The sequence below is a fragment of the Perognathus longimembris genome, chromosome 13, assembly GCF_023159225.1.
Source record: "Perognathus longimembris pacificus isolate PPM17 chromosome 13, ASM2315922v1, whole genome shotgun sequence".
NCBI lineage: Eukaryota > Metazoa > Chordata > Mammalia > Rodentia > Heteromyidae > Perognathus > Perognathus longimembris.
Genome location: NC_063173.1, coordinates 6,623,320 through 6,644,398, shown reverse-complemented (window position 1 = coordinate 6,644,398; position 21,079 = coordinate 6,623,320). Strand labels below are relative to the sequence as shown.

The 21,079-nt window shown below is 42.1% G+C and overlaps 1 protein-coding gene across 11 annotated transcripts in view; it reads left to right on the top strand.

Moving 5' to 3' along the window:
- Window positions 1-21,079, top strand: part of Dlg2 (discs large MAGUK scaffold protein 2) — a 1,704,707-nt gene that overhangs the window by 1,385,848 nt on the left and 297,780 nt on the right. For all 11 annotated transcript variants that reach the window (XM_048360010.1, XM_048360014.1, XM_048360019.1 and 8 more), the window contains one exon: window positions 9,068-9,224. In XM_048360010.1, coding sequence (XP_048215967.1) covers window positions 9,068-9,224 — 157 coding nt within the window. The remainder of the gene's footprint in view (window positions 1-9,067; window positions 9,225-21,079) is intronic.

Genomic DNA, 21,079 nt, shown 5'->3' with positions numbered 1-21,079 from the left:
TACGAGAGCTCTATGTTTAGCCTTCTGAGGAACCTCCATACTTCTTTCCAGAGTGGTTGAACAAGTTTACACTCCCACCAACAATGTAATATGGTTCCCTTTTGGCTACATCCCCTCCAGCATTTGTTATTATTAGTTTTTCTGATAATGGACATTCTTACTGGGGTGAGGTGGAATCTCAATGTTGTTTTGATTTGCATTTATTTTATGGCCAGTGATGTTGAACATTTCTTCATGTGTCTCTTGGCCATTCTCATTTCCTCTTGAGAGAAGTCTCTTTTTACTTTAGCCCATTTGTTGAGGGGGCAGTTGGTTCATTGAGGGTTTGCTTTGGAGGAATTTAATTTTTTTTTCTCAAATTTTTATTATCAAACTGACGTACAGAGAGGTTACAGTATCATACGTTGGGCATTGGATACATTTCTTGTACTGTTTGTTGCCTTGTCCCTCATGTGGAGGAATTTAATTTTTTGAGTTCTACAAATACTTTAGATATGAGGTCTTTGCCTATTGTATGGTTGGTAAAGATCTTCTCCCAATCTGTGGGCTTTCTACTTGTCTTGCAAGCTATGCCCTTTGCTATGCAGAAGTTCTGTAGTTGAATGCAATCCCATTTGTCCAACTTTTCTTTGATTAGTGTGTATCTGGGCCTTTATTAAGAATGTTTCATCCTGTGCCAAGCAGTCCAAGTGTTTCTCCTATTCCTTCCTGTAATGTTTTCAGAGTATCTGATTTTACCTTGAGGTCTTTGAACCATTTGGAATTGATTTTGGTGCAGGGTGATACATAAGGATCTACTTTTAGTTTGTTACAGGTATTGAACCTGGTTTGCCAGCACCATTTGTTGAAGAGGCTGTCTTGCTTCCATCCTATTTTTTAGCTCCTTTATCAAAGATTAAGTAGCCATAGGTATGAGGGTTCATTTCTGGGTCTTCAGTTCTGTTCCATTGGTCCTCAGACCTGTTCTTGTACCAATACCAAGCTGTTTTTATTACTATAGCTTTGCAATATAGCTTTGAAGTTTGGTATTGAAATTCCTCCAGCACCAGCTTTTTTCATTTGCATTGGAGACAAAGTGATGACTAGATGAATATGAGAAGTATGCACATGTGTGAGTGAAAGATTTAGCTGCGCCTCTATTTATCTTTTGGATAAATGCAGACAAAAGCAAATCAAGAAAAAATGTGGTTATTCGATTATCACATTTGATAGACGAATGAGCAAGAGTCTCAGTACTTCAACATCAACCTAATTCAAACTAATTTATAGTTGATTTAAGTTGCTTAATTCCTTTTACAAAGGTATATCTCAGGTATATAACCAATTCCAAGATTTTCTTTATGCAAGAGGTAAAGGTGAATCTTACAGGGGTATGCAAGCTAGATCTTAGCTGTAAAACCCTATACTTGGTGCTACATCCTCAACCACAACACTTCACTTTGGAACAGGAGTATCTTTAGAAATTTTGAATGTTTGATTAAACAGCTTTCAGGGAGACTTGGGCAGGTATAGAAAAAGCACAATGTGAAGTAGACACTAGGTTTATGAACAGAAGTAGAAGTCAGAATTCCTAGCTTCATTGGTATTCAAGGCAGTTTGATTCAGTCTTCTTTCTAGCTTTCCTTGATGCTGAAAACGTAGTTGTTCAAACTGAGATTCTCCCTGTTTCCCAAACACATCCCGCATCTGCTCCGCCCCAGCCCTAAGTTCAGACTGCCTGCTACATCACTGTGCCCACCTCTTTCCTGGCCCCTCATCTGATTTCTCTCAGCCCTTGGGTTCTAGTTCCCTTTGCTTTGATCTTTTCCTCTCTCATGACCCATGACATTCATTTAGTATTTGATACTTGTGACTTTGCAGTGTTGCATTATCATTTTATGTGTGCCTATTTGCTTTTCAGAAAAAAATAACCTCTAGGACAAAAGTTTATATTTATTGAGCACTTGCGATGTGACTCTAACCCTTAACACATTTTTAAATTCATCTTTTTGTTGTTGCTTTTGCTCTTGTAATTGTTCTTATTTTGATGTCAAGTCTCACTGTATTACCCAGGTTGGCCTTGAATTCAAGATCCTCCTCAATTAGCCTCACAAATGCAGAGATTACAGGCATATATCACCAGAGGTGACTCAATTCATATGCATGACACTTTAGATAGTGTTCGTCATCATTTGTAGAAGTAAAAAATAAGATTTAAAATATCTCCTTGCTTACCCATCTATTAACTGATAATTCAAGCACCAAAGCCCAGTCTTCCCCAATATCACATTACTATGTACATCTAATAGGTCTTTCATCTCACATATACCCAAACGCAGGTATCTGAAGACTACTTTGCCTGCTTACTGGTAACCTATTTAAAGTCTCAATCAGAGATCCACCCCTGCAATGCCAGCTTTTCCCTTTATTGTTGTCCCATCATTTTCTCATAAAAGCAGTTCAGTGAAATCCTCAATCTGCTTGAGTGATTTGGCTGATAGACCAAATGAACTAATTATTATTTGACTAGGAGCTGTGCTTTGTGCTAAAGTTTTCTGAGAAGGAAGCTCATTAAGATATAAAACTTGAGTTGTAATCAACCAGCAGCTTTGAAGCGGTCTGTAGTTGACCTCCAAGCCCTTCATAGTCCTGCCCGCAGTGCCCCTCTTCCCCCTTGGCTAAGATGTCTCCTTGACCTCCTGCCACTATCTTCTTTCCTTAATAACAGTTCCCGTGAATGCAGCTGCACTTAAGGAAAAATAAAGCACAGAGGGCTCGGCTTGGCTGGTTGCTCTCCATGCTTGACCGGAGAGGATGACGGTTCTTTACTGGGTGTTCATGGCACTGGATCTACAATTTAGGTTTACAGGCTTTGAAACTCAATTGCAGTCAGTGTATCCAGGGGTGACCAAGCTTGCATGCTATAATGCTGTTTTATTTCCCTATAACAGGGAAAAGACAGAACCTCAAGTTACAAGAATGTGCTTGTTAACACATTCTTCCCATTGGGTAGACCTCCACGGGAAGCCATGTTTTAATGAGCTGGTGGAATAACAGGCATTCGCCATTGAGATGTCCTTACTAGCAGCCACTGCCATTGAGCAAGGTTGAGCAGATAACTCCTCCGCTGTTATCCTCGCCTACCGGGCAACTTGTTCATGGTAGCTTCTTGCCGTCAACACCAGAGCCCACCGCCTCCTCACAATGCTGGCGCTGTCTGTCAGCCTCTTCTCATCCAGATGGACTCTCCTCTTCTTCTCCTAATTTACTCAGTTTTATGACTTCTATTCCCAAATGCAATTCATAAATAATTTAGTAATTCATAAATAATTAAGTTAGTTTGTTAAATAAAACCTAGGCTCTTTCTTCTTGCTTTCAGCCCAAATTAAGACAGAGATTATTCTTGACATTTTTTTAAAGGGCTACTAGCCCTTCTGTGCTTGATTCTGTTGTTTAAGGTGTAGCCATTCAGAGTTTTTTGGTGTGATTTTTTTTTTCTTTTTGTGCCAGTACTAGGGATTGAATTCAGGGCCTGAGTGCTGTCCCTAGATGATTTTTGCTCAAAGCCAGTACTTTACCAGTTGAGCTACAGCTCCACTTTGGGCATTTTGCTAGTTCGTTGGAAAGAAGAGTTTCATAGACTTACTGCTCATGCTGGCTTTGAACCAGGATCCTCAGGTCTTAGACACTTGAGTTTTTCACCACCTGACTAGCTAGGATTACAGGCATGAGCCACTGGCCCCCCGGCCAGAGTTGTAACTTTGCTCCAACATGCCTGATAGGATGGCGAATTGGGGCCCATATAATCCTACTCTCCATCAGCCATCAACTCTGGATGCAGCGCCTGGGCGTCTGCAGTGCTCTTCAGTCTCTGCTATTTCAGTACTTGCTTGTTTGTTTTTCCTCTCAATGTGCATGTCTGCCTCATCTTTAACGGCTGAACAGGTTTTTACTTCCTTGCAAGCTTAGCCAAACATATATCAGTGTGTTCTAAGTGTTCAGTTCAGGATTTTTTTAGCTCCTCTATAGCAGAGCATCTAATCTTCAAAGGAACTGGAAATCCAATACCATGGTATATTTTTCTGTAATGCCTCTTATCATTTATAGTTTAATCATTGTCTTATCTGAGTTCCACCACTTTCCCCGGGGGTCCCCCGTGAATCCTGCACTAGCCAAGCAAGTAAATTGACCCTCACAGGGGAAAGCCATGTTCTCACAGATCTCAAGGGACAGAAGTACAAGTCAGTATCTTCCCCACATCCTCACTTAGGTTGTCTTTATTTGGGAAGTCTATTTTGTTGTGCTGGTCATCCTACAGGTGATTTCTCAAAGTGATAGGAGCCACACACACACACACACACACACACACACACACACACACACAAATGGAAGATCCTTTATCTCCCAGATCCACGGTATAGACGGGTGTGTAAACGAAGCAATTGCAGAACCACAAAGACAGTGGTGGCACCAGCAAAATGACAATGTGGTTTCCAACCAAGCGAGGAGGAACAGGATGGCCAAGTCCACACTTGTAGTCACTGCTACTTGGGATGCTGAAGTGGGAGGATCATCTGAGGATCCTTATCACCAGGAGTTTGAGTCCAGCCTGGGCAACATAATGAGACCTCATTTAAGAAATAAAACAATACAGAAGAAGATGTGGTCAGCTTATGTGGAGGGGAGAGCAGAGTGGGCAGCAAACAGGAGACGTTGCCTGGCCCCGTTTTCTCAGGCTGCCACATAGACAAGCATAGCGGGAGAAGGTCTGACATCAGCCACAGCTGACCCGCTAAACGAAACAAGGCATTCGATAACGCTGTGGGGGGCTGAGCTTGGCAGCTTTGCCTGGCTAAAACATGGGTGCAATGGCACACACTGAGTCCACACACTGGAGCAGTAGGGAGGTTCAAGTATCTTGTGTGGACCCAGGGCTGGGGTGTGGCTCAACGCTAGATCACCTGCCTAGCCTGTCTGAGGCTCTACATTCTGTCTCCATGCTGACAGGAAATGGGCACCGTATCCTGAGGGCATGCAGATCCCTAAAAAGCTTGTGAGCAAGGGAGTAATGCATTTTCGAAACGCTTTAATACTTGGTTACCCTTTGCACAGCAAACCAAGATTAAGCAATCAATTTCCTCTTGAATCCGGTGCTTTCGTAAGGCATCTGAAATAAGAAACAACCCCTGGCACCTGCTCCTCTTGCCATTAACACCCTGGCTGGCTTAGAGCATTTTCTGAATTTCTAGCTAAGCAAGGTTGTGCTGAAGGCAGAAGGCAGAAGGTCAGACTAGACTGCCTCAGCTGTCCAGAAGGCTTTATAGTTATAAAGTCCTTTTATATCAAATAAAGAGAAAAGTGAAATGCCTAAGTGTGTAGTGTGTGCTTCTTTGGCTGTTAATGTTAAATACTGGTCAGTCTTTGTCTGCCCTGTTCTTGAACTTGCAAATAGTTTCTCCTCCACTAGGCTCTTCAGTCTCAGTATTAACAGTGCCTACAAGCAGGTATTCTAGAGATGCTCATTTAGTAAAAGATTCGTGAGCTGGCTGCTGGTGGCTCACATTAATAATCCTAGCTACTCAGGAGGCTGAAATCTGAGGATTGTGTTTTGAAGTCACCCAAGGCAGACATGTCTGTAAGACTTTTATCTCCCATTAGCCAGCAAAAACTCTCAAAAGGAGATGTGGCTCAAGTGATAAAGCACTAGCCTTGAGCACAAAAATTCAGGGAAAGTGCCCCGGCCCTAAATTCAGGCTCTAGGACTGATACAAAAAGAAAACTAAAAGCATGAACAAATGCGACATATATTTTAAGCGGATATATAACTTCGTACACAAAAAACAAACATTATGGCTCCCCAGTTTCCATCTATTCTGGGTCCCCTGTTTGCAATGCAGTATGAAAACTGTAATTAGCGTGCAGTGAGCACCTGTTATATCTCCAGATATTGGAGACAAAAAAGCAGATGGCCTGGTCCTGCTCTCAAACTTGACCGTGAGAGCTCAAGAGGAAGATTCCCAAGCTAGTGGAAATAATAAGCACTATGAAAGATACATAGACAGAATTCTCGGGGAGATCTCCAACCCAGTATAGATAGCATTAGGCAGCTGGGATCGGTGATAGGGACAGCTTCCAGATGACCAATTCCTGAGCTAAGTCATGAACGGACAATAAAAGTTAGACCTCTGTCGGCCAACAATGGTGTGTGCTGCCTATTCCCAGGTGCCTAGCCCATGTGAATTCTGGAGAGAGAAAAAAATCGACCAACATGGCAAATTAGAGCCAACACTTTAGTAGGAGAAGTATTAAAGTTCTTCACCAATTGCTGCGCATACTCATTTACGTGACCATCAAACATTTGCTGAGTGTTATTCTCCGTGAGCAGATGATATATACCGAATAGAAATATAAACCATGACACCAAAACTCCAGAATATGTTTTGCTCACTGGAGGCCACAAAGAACTCCTAAAAACTTAGGGCTTTCACTCACCAGACCCAGAGCTACTGACGCTGGTAATAAACCTGCAGAAATGAGAATAGTGGCTCGAAGTGTTTAGGGCCCTCATAGGCTGGTTCTTGAGCAATTCTCAAACAACAGAAAATAAAAATTAAAGTTGGATAAAAGAAAGGTATTCCAGGGTAGGAAAATCAGAAAAAGGAAGGGTAAGGAATAGAATTAAACATGGATTACTGAACCAATTTAAAGTTACATGGAATTATGTAAGTCAAGAATTACATGGGGCTGGGGATATAGCCTAGTGGCAAGAGTGCCTGCCTCGGATACAGGAGGCCCTAGGTTCGATTCCCCAGCACCACATATACAGAAAACGGCCAGAAGCGGCGCTGTGGCTCAAGTGGCAGAGTGCTAGCCTTGAGCGGGAAGAAGCCAGGGACAGTGCTCAGGCCCTGAGTCCAAGGCCCAGGACTGGCCAAAAAAAAAAAAAAAAAAGAATTACATGGGCTGGGAATGTGGCCTAGTGGCAAGAGTGCTTGCCTCATATACATGAAGCCCTGGGTTCGATTCCTCAGCACCACAGATATGAGGCCAGAAGTGGCTCTGTGGCTCAAGTTGGCAGAGTGCTAGCCGTGAGCAAAAAAAAGAATTACATTGGGCACCACTGAAAAGCATGAATGGATACCAATGTGTCAACAGACTTCAAACAATGAAGTCCCCAGCCAGTGTATCTCTGGATCCACAAGAGAAATGTTTGATTAGAGCTGCACCCTGCTTTGATTTCTCTGAATTATTGTCATCTTAAAATTCTGAGCCAGGTGCCGGTGGCTCATACCTGTATCCCAGCTACTGAGGAGGCTGAGATCTGAGGATTGTGGTTCAAAGCCAGCCTGGGCAGGAAAGTCTGTGAGACTTTTATCTCCAATTAACCACCAGAAAACCAGAAGTGGTACTGTGGCCCAAAGTGGTAAAGTACTACTAGACTTGAGCAAAAAGCTCAGAGAAAGCACCCAAGCCCTGAGTTCAAGCCTCAGGATGGATTAAAAAAAATCTATAAAATTTATGTAAAGATCTGGATTCTTGACTTATCTTTTAAAAGTTGGCAATCTGGCAGTCTGGGAATATTGGTCAACAAGCAGCAGCCCCCTCCCCTTTTAGATTAAATGTGTTCCCCAGTTTGCTTTATGTCATGCATCCTTTTCCTAAACTTTGCCAACCCTGATTAAAAAGTCTAACAGGGATGGGCACTGGTGGCTCACACCTATAATCCTAGCTGCTCAGAATGCTGAGACCTGAGGATCATGGTTCAAAGCCAGCCTGGGCAGGAAAGTCTGTGAGACTCTTTATCTCCAACCAACCACCAGAAAACAAGAAGTGGTGCTGTGGCTCAAGTGGCAGAGTGCTAGCCTTGAGCTGAAGAACTTAGGAACAGGACCCAAGGCCAGAGTTCAAGCCCCATGACAGACAAAAAAAAAAAAGTCTAACAAGAAGAAAATGAATTTGCATAAGTAGTTATAATAAGAGGTAGAGGTCTAAATCACATTGGGAATTTGCCTATGTACTCGGTGATGGTTTCCTTGTTCTCCCTGGTTGCCAGGCCCCTTGCTCACCCCTGGTCTCTAAAGATTCACCTCCTATGGCAGAGCACATCTGAGCAATCACTGCACCAGGCAGTTAATAGGCCAGACCCAGCACAGCCCAAGGAGTAAGGTCTCTGTGGAGTCAGAGATGTGAGTTTTCAAGGGTCACAGATGAGTCATGGAGGTCAGCGGCCTCAGAGAAGCCCCAGGAGTTGGATGTGGCTGGAGCATAAGTTAAGCGCAGTTAATGAAGCTGACGTGCATGACCACGGGCTTTACGTGACACTGGGGAGCATGTGTTGGGAAGTTGGAAACTAGAATCAAGAAGGCTTCAGTGAAGGGGGCTAGTGTAGGTGTCAACGCCTGAATTACAGAGAGTGGAGAGGATGGTATGGGCAGCATGAATTTCAAAGAGAGAACCACTGTGCAAAGCAGCATCTCATGAAGGACTGAGGCAATTAAAGTGAATCCTCAGCCAGACACCAGGGGCTCACACACTCAATCCTACCTTCTCAAGAGATTGAACTCTAGAGGATCCAGGTTCAAAGCTAGCCCTGGCAGAAATGCTCAGGCAATCCTATGTCCAAAATAAGCAGCAAAATAAGCCAGCTCAAGTGGTAGAGTTGCCAGCCATGAGCAAGAATACTAAGCAAGGGCTTAAAGCCCCAAATTCAAGCATTAGGACAGGCCCAATAAATAAAAGTGGATCCTAAGTGTCACTAACTCTGGAAACTCTTATTCTGCTAGTTTAAAGATATTTTGGTTGAAAGTGTCACTCATTTAATAGAGAAATAGCCAGTGAGTGAAAGCGTGAGGTACTGAGTTTGGGTCCTGGTCTTTTACCCAAAAAAGAAAAGAATGTTTTGGAACTAAGGAATGGTTATGCATGGTGTTTTGGTGTTGAAGAACTCAACTCTCATTGGTATTAGCCCAAGAGAGTTCTGCCGTACCGAGGGAACCATCGCAGGTAGCAAATGGCTGGTGTCATGCAGCCCAAGGAAAGTAGGAAGAGTGAGCACTCTCTGAGCTGTGTTCTCCGTTTCTTCCTACAGGGAGCCCCGCAAGGTGGTCCTGCACAAAGGCTCGACTGGCCTGGGCTTCAACATTGTGGGTGGGGAAGACGGAGAAGGTATTTTTGTATCCTTCATTCTGGCCGGTGGACCGGCAGACCTGAGTGGGGAGCTCCAGAGAGGAGACCAGATCTTATCGGTGAGTCCTCCTTTAATCTTCTTTCCCTTCACAGCATCTGTGAAGAAGTCACTTTCATTAGAAAGGAGAAATGGACGTGAGCTTTGTGACTTCAGAGCTCGGGTGATTTATGCTTGCCACACTTCTTTCCTTCAGATGCAGATAAGGGCTAATGTTTTCTCCCAGGTTTCCTGATACTTATTTGTATCCAATAGAACCTTGAGAAACGTGCTTTTTGTTGAATTGTATATTACTTCTCCAAGCACCGAGGTGGCTCAAGCCTGTAATCCCAACTACTCGGGAAGCTGAGATGTGAGGATCATGGTTCCTAAGCAGGAAAGTCCATGAGACTTAAATCCAATGAACTATCAAAAGTCTGGAAGTGGACCTATGGCTCAAATGGTTGAGCACCAGACTTGAGGGAAAAGACAAGCAAGAACACAAAGACCTGAGTTCAAGCCCTAGTATTAACACAAAACAAATGGTTATGGGTGAGCCAATTCAACACTGATACTCACTAGACACTATGTGGTAAATGAACTTTACAACTTTGGGGGTTGGGGGCCCGGGGAGGGGGGGAATGTGGGAGAAAATGATGGAAGGGGTTCAAAAAGAAATGTACTCATTACCTGATTTGTGTAACTATAACTCCTATGTACATCATCTTTATAACAAAATTTAAATTAAAAAAATATATGTATATATACTTATCCTCCAAACTCATGACCATACTTCTAAAACCACACCTCTCTAAAGTATATGATTTGGGACAGGGACCTATGTAAGAAGATGCTGAAGGTGCACCTACTATTCACTAAATGTTTTACAGGAACAATGTTGTAGGTCACTTTATTAAGTTATCTTGACACATAGAAAGTTATATTTAATATATACAACTTCATGGGTTTAAAATATGTATGCTTTCACTTCCTTGAATCTACTTTAATTTTCTTTTTCAGGTTTTTAAAGTTTTGATCATAGAATTCATTCACATCTTTGGCTAAGTTACTTCTTGGGTAATTTTCTTGAGGCAATTACAAAAGGAGCTGCTTTCCTGATTTCATCCTCACTCTTCTCATTGTTGGCATACAGAAAAGCTATTATTTTTGTGGGTTAATTGTATACCCTGCTATTTTGCCAAAGATTATGATCAGCTCAAGTAACTTAGGAGAGAAATCTATGGGGGTTATTTAAATACAGGATCATATCATCTACAAAGAGGGAGAATTTTACTTCTTTCCCTGTTTGAATCCCCTTTATGATTTTCTCTTACCTTAATTCTCTGGCTAGGAATGTGAAGAGGTGTGGAGGAAGCAGACATCCCTGTCTCATTTCTGGGTTTAGAGGAAATGGTTTTAACTTTTTTCCATTAAGGATAATGCTAGGTGTAGGTTTGTCATACAAAGCCTTTATTATATTCAGGAATGTTCCATGGGTTTCTAGCTTCTCCTGAGCTTTTATCATAAAGGGGTGATGGATCTTGTCAAATGCTTTTTCTGCATCTATTGAGACAATCAGTGGATCTTGTCCTGGTTTTTGTTGATGTGTTGAATTACATTAATTGACTTGTGTATATTGAACCAGCTTTACATCCCTGGAATGAATCCTGTTTGGTCATAGTAGATGTATTTGGTTATTTTTTTATTAGTTGTTGAAATTGGTTGGCCAGAATTTTATTGAGAAGTTTTGCACTGATATTCATCAAAGAAATGGGTCTATAGTTCTCTTTCTTTGGTGAGGCCCTGTCTGGTTTGGGGGGAGAGTAATGCTAGCTTCATAGAACGAGTTTGGTAATATCTTTTGCTTTCAATTTCATTGAAAAGTTTGAGGAGTATTGCAGTGAGTTCTCCTTTGAAGGCCTTACAGAATTCAGCTGTGGACCCATCTGGCCCTGGACTTGTCTTGGAAGTCTTCTTTTATTGCCATTTCTATTTCATGACTTGTTATGGGTCTGTTTAGTTAGTTTAAATCTTCTAGTACTTTCTTAGCAGAGGATCATAGTGGTTTAATAGTTAGGTGCATATGACCATACAAAATTATGTTTATTGAAATGAACTCCAGAAAATGGAAACAAGAGGTTTTTTAAATTGTATTGCTTTCCATTATTTCTTTATCCTTTCTTTTTTTCCTTTGATTTATTCCCTATTATCATACTTTTTAAAGTTTTTTAATCCTTTGTCCTGTGTATAAGTTTATCTGATTTGGGGAAGGGAAGGGAAATCACAGAATCAGTAAGACAAAGGGTGAACCAATAAATCACTGGTTCTCACTAGATACTATGTTGGAAATGAACTTTACAACTTGGAAGGGAGAGGAGTTGGGGAGGAGTGGGAGAAAATGAGGGAGGGGATAACACTGTCCATAAAGAAATGTACTCCTTACCTGACCTATCTATAACCACCCCCATATATAACCTTTACAATAAAAAATTTAAAAAGAGTATTTAAATCTATATATATATATTTGTGATACTATCAACATATCCACCACTTCTAAAAGATTTTCCCAGCCCTCTACACTGCTGCTGTGTGTCTACAATAAGTACATCTATGTAATATTTACCCACATATCAAATAAGGAATATACCACATTACTGCTAATTATAAGTTGTATGCTGTACAGCAGAACTCAAGGATATACTCATCTTATATAACTATAAATTTTTAATTCTTACCATCTTTCAAGGCAGTACCCCATGATTAGGTGAATACAGTAATACTCAGATTAAGTTATTTGCCAAAGTTTACTTGACTAGTTAATATCAACAATCAAGACATGTGAATTCAACTTAGAAATAAATTTTTTGGCAGTAATAGGGTTTGAACTTAAAATGAGTCACAGCTCCCAAGACTTCTTTGCTTTAGTTATTTGGGGGGGGAGGATCTTACCATTTTTCCTGGGCTTTCCTCAAACTATGACCTTCTTCTGGATGCCTACCTCTTAAATAGCTGGAATTGCAGGTTTATACCTTTGATAATGATTCATGCCTTGTGTACAAGAAAATAAAGTTTACTAATTATCAAGAATCAGAGCTAAGATTTAGATACTCAATTTCAATATACTCTGTTTCTCCCCTCTACTTTTTCCAACTTTGTTTTTCCTTTCCTCTTGCTTTCTTTGCCTATGTTTTTCTTTTGTTCAAATATTTATAGACTTTATTTCCACTACATCAAGCTACCACTCTGATGTGATGGGTAGTTAAATTGGTTGTAAATGTTTATACCCATATTAGAATTTGGAAATCATGCAAATAATGTGGAGAATTACATAAGGAGTCCTAGTTCTTATGGCTGAGTTGATAGCCCATAACTCAAGAAAGCACATAGTTTGTGGTTTTCATTGTACTTAGAAAATGTATTTTCATTTTAATAGCTATGATTTATGTAGAGTGTTTTCCAAGTGACTATATTGCAAGCCATTATTTCATCCCTTTACACAGACAATTCTCATCCTCCATTCTTTCTACCCTCCCTTTTGTTTCCTTTCTCTCCTTTCTGTCTCCCTACTCACTCTCTCTCCCTCTCTCTGTCTCTCTCTCTCTCTCTCTCTCTCTCTCTCACACACACACACACACACACACACACACACACACACACACAGAGTGGACCTGAGATGGTCATAATGAATGGTTCAGCCTTATTTGTTTCTGTAGTTCTCCCACACACTCAGGCCTTTGCCAACTCATCAGCTTTCAAGTCTCGGGATGCAATGTATAGAGAAAATAAGACAAGGTCCCACACCAGGACCTTGTTCTGCCATCCAAGAGCTGAGCTACTTCTTCAACAATTGAATGACACACAAGCAGTAACTGCCAGTTACTCAACCTTACTGCCCAGATATGTGTAGGTAGCTGCTTCTCTAGTCTGGAAAATGATAAGACATTTGAAAGAAAACTTTCTGTCTTGTAGGCTTTTTTGTATCCTCCGCATTCCTCATGTGCTTGGGGTACACATGTGCACACACACCTTTACCCCCTTCCCCACACAATATTAATCCTAACATTCTTTCTAAACATTACCAGCATGCCACCAATGTATTTACTTATGAGTTTGTGAGCAAAATCTAGCTTCTATATATAAAGGAAAACATAGATCCTTTGTTTCTCTGGGCCTAACTTCACTTAACATAATTTTTCCAAGTCTTTCATTTCCTTACTAATGGAACAGTATCATTTTTCTAATGGATGGTAAAATTCTAGCATGCATTCATAAACTGCTTTGTTAAATGGCAAGTCCTTTGTACAAGAACCTAAAAACAGTAATGATTGAAAAATACTAGCATATACTGGGCATGGCGCCTCAAGCCTGTAATCCTAGCTACTTCAGAGGAAAGCAGAAAATGATCATTTGAGGACAGCCAGAGTAGAAGTGTTTGCAAAATTCCATTTCACCCAATGGTAGTGGCATGCACTTGTCATTCTCAGAGACATAGGGAAGCACAAGTAGGAAGGCCATAGTCAAGGTCATCCTAGGTATAAATTGTGACACTATCTGCAAAATAACCAGTGCAAAAAGGAGCTAGAGGTGTGGCTTAGATGATAGGGCACCTACTTCGCAAATGTAAGACGCTGAGTTCAATCCTTATAACTGCCAAAAAAAAAAAAAAAACACAGCCCACCAAAAATACTAGCATATCCTCATTATCCTGACTTACAGTCTATACTCAAGGATTACCTTGTCATCTTATCACAGCCCCTACTCATATTGCCATGCCGCATTCTCAGACACAGATTTATATGCACTAACTCGTGATCCTGCAGAAACTTGAAGGGCCAGGATGCATTATTTCCAGATTAGCAAAAGAGGATTCAGAAATTCTAAATGATTTTGCAAAGCTCTGTGGCTACTGAATCAAAATCAGATCTTCTGGACCTCAATCAGTGTTCTTTCTCTCTACAACACAATCTTCCTCAAATATTCTGCTGACACAATGGTGCACACTGCCACATGCAAGAATGCAGGGAACACAAAGAAGGAAGACTTTCATGGTACTTTTGAGTCTGATGTTATGCATAATTCATTTAATCTTACAATAGCACTGAGCTTAAGTTTAAGGATGAGGCACAGAATTTCTACCTCGGTTTAAGTAAAAAATCCAACAAGCCATAGGTGTTGTTCTGACCTCCATACATAAGGGAAAACAAATGAGCTAATGATACTGGATGACTCAACAAAGGAAACTACAAGTACTTCGGCTTTCAAAAGTAGATGAATAATCATTATGTGTTATTACCAAGACTACAGAGTAAGTAAGGCAACCATCAGAATTATGATCTTCTTAGAAAGGACAATTCACAGGTCATGACCACAATCTCTGGGGTTCAGATAGCATATTCCTTTTTTATGTATAGTTTTTGTAATAACATTTTTTGATGAAAGCATGGTCTGCCTTTTTCAGTGAGCAGGAATGGGAACATCTCTTCTTTTTAGTGTTGCAAAATTGGTTTCACCTCAGACTAGAAAGTAGTTAGTGTCAAAGCTAAGCATTGGAATTTCACTGATAAACAGTTCAAGAAAAAGAAAGCAGTTTTGAGTAGCTCAAATGATTAAAGGTGGAAAGAAAAAATGGCAGAATGGAATTGTAGACTAGGAAACCATAATATATGGAGTATTACTTGGTGTGTTTTTCTTTGTTTATACATAGAACTGGAGATTGAACTCAGTGCCTCAAGCTTGGTAAGCCAAGCTCTGCCAGCTGAGGCACTCCCCTAGTCCTTGTCCTATTAGTTTGCTTTTCAGATAGTGTCTTGCATTAACTTGGTCCAGACTGGCTATTCTGCCTCCTGAGTACTGTGACAACAGGCATGTGTCACCATTTCCAGCTTGCTTTCAAGATAGTTTTCTTAACTTTTACTCAGTAAAGCCTCTAACTTCAATCCTTGTATCCCTACCTCCCAAGAACTTGAAATCCTAGCATCTACCAGCACATCTGGCTGAAAGCAACAGTATTTGCTAAACTTAGAGCTTCCCTAAGACCCAACAATCCCACTCCTGGGAATTTACCCAAATGACCACAAACCAACTCACATTAAAGCCACCAGCACACCCATGTTCACTGCAGCATTATTTACCATAGCTAAAATATGGAATCAACCCAGATGTCCCTCCGTAGATAAATGGATCAAGAAAATGTGATATATATGCATAAATTATATGTATATATAATGGAATTCTATGCTTCCCTCAAAAAGAACAGCATTTCACCACTGCACCACTTGCGAGGAAATGAAACCACATAGAAAAAAATATATTAAGCAAAGTAAACCAGACTCAAAGAATCAGAGGCAGCATCGTTTCCCTCATTTGTAATAATTAGAACATGTCTAGGATATTCTTAGGAGAGAATCACACTGTCTCAATAGTTATGTGCATATGACCATATAAAATTAGGCTTACCGAAATCAACTCCAAGAAATGGAAACAGGAGGGTTTTTTTTTATTGTACCATTTGCAGTTATTCCTTTTGTTCTTTCTTTTCTTTCCTTTGATTTATTCCCTGTTGTCACTTTTTTTATTTCTGTACCCTTTGTCTTGTATTTAAGCTTATCTGATTTCTGGAAGGGAAGGGGAATCACAGAAATGGTGGGACAAAGGGTGAACCAATTCAATATTGATACTCACTAGACACTATGTTGGAAATGAACTCTTCAACTTGGGGGTGTCAGTGGGCTGAGGGGGGGGAAGTGGGAGAAAATGAGGGAGGGTGACAGTGTCAAAAATAAATGTACTCATTACCTGAATGATGTAACGGCAATCCCTCTGTACATCACCTCTACAATAAAACTTAAAGCAACAGCATCAGCTTCCACTCGCCATGAAGGACAAGGTATACAATTCTGCAAAACACAAAGCAAAATCTCTAGCAATCAAGAGCTAAATAAAGCCCCCAAGCCCCAGTGGTGTGATCACACACCTGTGCTAGGACACACACCTGAAGTGGGGGCAGACAGATTCCAAAGCCGCAGCCACACTGGTCTATCCAGCAAGGAAAACAAATCCACACATGTTGTTGGGTCATGTAAGATTAATTTGCAAATAAAGCATGCTGACAATAGTGTAGGAAGACAAGTGAAGCAAAATAGAATCCTCGGGGTAGAACTCACTTTCAACTGTCTCCACTCGAGAGCTGGTCTACCATAGACTATAAACTCAGGCTTAATAATCACTAACCACCCACTCTGTGCCAACCACCCCTCACCTTAACACCTTTATAGACACACTGAGAACAAGCCAGTACATTTAGCATAGAACAGGGAATATGGTAAGTATTTAATCAACGCTGCTATTGGTGTTAATAACTCACTTAATACTTTGTCTGACATTTTAAAAAGTAGCAGAAAACTGATATGAAGAAGAATTAACAGAGACTGACTAGTCCTTTCTCAAGACAAAGCTTGAACTAGGTCAGTTTCTCTCAAGATGTGTTGCACAGAGCACTTAAACAGTAGGATTGCAGTTGGTTGCTACTGTAGTATGGAAGGTACTTAGTGTGAGGTTTCTTTTATAAAGGTTCATGCCTATAACCATAGCTACTCAGAAAGCTGAGATCTGAAGATCATGGTTTACAGCCCACCAGGACAAAAATTTCCACGAGACTCTTATCTATAACCAGCAAAAGGATGGAAGTGGAGCTGTGGCTCAAGTGGTAGTGCTTGCCTCAGTACCAGCATGAAAAGAAGGAAGGAAGGAAGGAAGGAAGGAAGGAAGGAAGGAAGGAAGGAAGGAAGGAAGGAAGGAAGGAAGGAAGGAGGAAGGAAGGAAAAGAAAGAGAAAAAAGAGAGAGGGAAAGAGGGAGGGAGAGAGGGAAGGAGAGAGGAAGGGAGGGAGGGAGGGAGGGAGGGAGGGAGGGAGGGAGGGAGGGAGGGAGGGAGGGAGGGAGGGAGGGAGGGAGAGGAGATAGGAAGATAAGAAGATAAGAAGAAAGAAAAGAGCCGGGAACTGGAGGCTCATACTTGTAATCCTAGCTACTCATGAGGCTGAGATCTGAGGATTGTGCTTTGAAGCCAGCAGGGGAAAGCAAGTCCATGAGACTCTTATCTCCAATAAAGTACTTAGAAAAAAGTTGGAAGTGGTGCTTTGGCTCAAGTGGTAGAGGCTCAGGCCCTGAGTTCAAGCCTTAGGATTGGCAAAGGAAGAAAAGGAGGAGGAAGAGGAGGGAGTGGAAGAGGAGGGGGAGGGGAAGGGGAAGAAAGGAAAGGAAAGGACAAAAGAAAGGAAAGAAGAGAAGAGGAGAGGAAAGGAAAGGAGAGGAGAGGAGAGGAGAGGAAAGGAAAGGAAAGTTCTCAAAACCATCTGATCCAGGATGCATGTTTCTCACAAATGAATTCAACCAACATGCACACTTTTCACAGGACACAGGAGGTGAGAAAGTGCTTGGTTAAATGTTTTTCTAGCTCACATAGTTGACTGTTCTGTTGTGGCCTGCACGGAAATGGGATTTTTGCTATGCTTTTGGATGAGGGGCGCCATCTAGTGTTCCTAGGTCGTGCAAACACACCACGACAATCTGGGGAGAGCAAGCAGGCTCCAGGCTTCCGGCTCCTTCACCAGGTCTCCTGTACTGAAGGAGATAGAATTTATTTTCTGAAGTAGTTAGGGAAGGTTTTTAAGTCATCTTAGGCTATAATCCATGCATGGATTGTGAGGAATCTTTTTCCGATTTCTGCTTTATGTGTTCTATATCTCAGAGATTTACTGTAGAAAGAAATCCAATGATCAAATCATTCTTATTTCAGGTATTTATGGGGGGATTCAGGGCCATTCGCAGGCAAGCCCATTAAGTAGTGCAGTGGCCTTCTCGGGTGTTCTTCGGAAGAGGTAAACAGAAGTACTTCTGTTGCTTGTCTCAGTGCTTTACTATGAAAAAAGTGAAACAGTGCATATAGAAGCAATACCTCAGGAAGATCCTTTTCTGTCTCTCCAAACAACTCCAGTATATCCCTTTCTTAGGACACTAAAGCGAACCAACCAGCTTGGTAACACCCCAGCTTCCCCTTGATAGATCTTTAAGCATCTGACTACGTTCCAGAATTCGTAGTTGGGAACACATCAAGAGTCAGCTCACCCGGGTGTCTCAATACTTTTCAGGTTCACTTTAGAGTTCTATTTAGAGTCAGGCAGTCCAGGATTTCATTTACAAAGCTCTCAGTGTCAAGTCCTTCAAATAGGATGTAAGCAATGTGTACCCTATTCATAATCTTGGGGTGCTCATATTGTTGCTTCAAAGGACAGTTCTAAATCCCTTCTGGTGTTGTGAGTGAAATATATTTCCCTCCATGCAGTCCCCGATCCCCACAAAACGATTGCAAACTGAATTCACTGTCGTAGTCACGTGAAGGGTCCACGGTCCCCAGCCCTTCCAGACACCGGGGTGCCTCTGCCAGGCCCATCTCTGGCTAGCTCCTCGTGCTCTTGTACCAAAGCTTCCTGAGACTCCACGAGGACCCAGGGCCGATGCAGAGGCAGGACAGGGCCATCTTCTCAGCTCTCCGCAGCTTGTCTACCTTGTCCCTGTAAGGTTCACCAAAGGAGACGACCACGTGGCTCAGACAGAAAAGAGTTTGGTGGGGGCGGGGGGGGGGACCAAACTGCCAATCCCCCACCCATGAGATAGAGGCATGAGGGGAGAGAAGAAAAAGACGGGGAGGGGGGGGCGAATGAGGGAAGAGGTAACAAACAGTACAAGAAATGTACCCATGGCCTTATGTATGAAACTGTAACCCCTCTGTACATCACTTTGACAATAAATAAGTAATTATTTAAAAAAGAAAAAGAAAAAGAGGGAGAGACTGTGGGTGCGTGGATTCTATAGGGAAAGGTGGGAGGCGGGACCAGGGTAGAAGTGACCTAGATCTCTGAGCCAAGGGGCTGGGGAGCCTCTCACTGTCTGAAGGAGACTTGAGAGGGACAGGACAGGAAGTGACTTCAAAGTCTGGGGTCCTTTGCTGACTCACAGTCAGGTGATTGACAGCCAGGGATTACTGGTTTCAGGGAGGTGATTTCCCGTCAAGCTGTTGGCTGTCATTCATGAAAAGGAAGGGGGAGGGCCTGTTCTCCAGGGCAGACCTAAGAGTCCTCAAAGCACATGCCTTAAAGCAGACATCTCACAGACTTCCCTTACCTAAGCCAAGCCCTCGGCCTCCCTCTGCTCATGCATAAAACATGGAGTCCCAAATGCTTTCCCCTTTTCTTCAGGTAAAATGTCAGCCACAGCTCTAGTGGACTGTGACCAAAAGAACATTTCTTTCTGTCCTAGCTCCATCCACTTTGTCAGAGACAAGCTAGCTCAAACAGGGCGGAGTATGGTTCCAAACTCACATGATTTTACATCAGCCTTTCGGGTGACTTCAGTTCCTTCCAGGAAAATGGGTAGATCCGTTCTTCACCTACAGGCTTTGCAATGCAAGGAGCCATCCTCTTACTTTGTTCAAAAACCCAGTATTCGCTGAAAGGAATACAGTATTTTACATTTTTAACTTGAGATCCATTGATAACATCGACTGCTCTGGCCCTTGCTCTTCTCAAGCTTTCAGAAATTGTGTGGTCCCAATGCACTTAGTTACACAGCGCTGAAGTGCAATCTACTCTAGCAACATTGCTACTGTTTTTGAAAAACAAAACCATTTGCCTTAATTCTGACCTGTTACAGTCAGGTTTGGGGGTCCAGAAACCATGAAGAGGCTCTTCCTGATCCCGCCCTGCCAACCCAACCTATGCCGTTCATGCCAGCATCTGCTCTTTGCGGAACCTGCTTCCTTCAGACTCTCTGGCTCTTCAGTCTCTCTCAATGTGGAGCCTTCCTAAACTGCTCCGCACCTTTCTGGATCCGTCTTCCTGCCTAGCTCAGAGCCCAGCGATTCCTGACTATAGGACCATGTCAGGCATGAATGGATGAATATGTCCAGGGAGCAGCTTTGGCTTTGGGCTTCCGCTTCCTTGCTGACTCCTGGCACGTAGACAGTTGAAAGGCGAGATAAACCCTTCGCTGAGAGAAGAGAAGGAGACCAGACAGATGCCACAGTAGTTCCAGGTGTTAACCTTCAAAAAATGTTGTCCACAGTGTTTTCCGATAGTCCTATCAAATTAGGCTCATTGTTGTGAATTCGAATGTTTACAGACAGACTGCAGATTGAAGTCATCAGGCGAGCCCCGGTGGCTCATGCCTTTCCACCTTAGCGACTCAGGAGGCTGAGATCTCAGGATCACTGTTAGAAACCAGCATGGACAGGAAAGTCCATGCGACTCTTAACTCCAATGAACTCGGGTGGTAGAGTGCTAGCCTTGAGCAAAACAGCTAAAGGACAATGTCTAGGCCCTGAGTTCAAGCTACCAGTATTGGCTCAACAACAACAATAATAATAATCAGCTAAGAATGGTTCATGCCAAAATTCCTGCCATAATAATAAACACTTTGTGAACGTTTTGAAGTGGAAGGAATGAGATTGTATTTGGAGCTATAACCTATCATTTATAAATGGCATTTTAATTATAAAGAGTACATTGCAAGTAGAGAAATGAAGATAAAGACCAGTTTGGTGGAAATTATCCATGCCAGGAATCTGAAATAATCAATGGTTTAACTAATTATTACAGTTAAGAGCCACAAGAGTTAGAGGAGAAATAATGCTTATCACAGAGGAACGCAAGCTAAAGGGCTGGGAAGAGAGCCCGCAGTGCAATTCCGCCACTGAGAGAGGCATTCTCAGCCCCACTCCCCAACCATTACGTGTCCATACATCTTCTTTGGGTACTCTTCTGTGTGTATGCCGGCCCTGGGGCTTAAACACAGGGCCTGGGTGCCGTCTCTGAGCTTCTCTTTTGCTCAAGGCTGGTGTTGTACCACTTGAGCCACAGCTCCACTTCTGCCTTTTTGGGTGG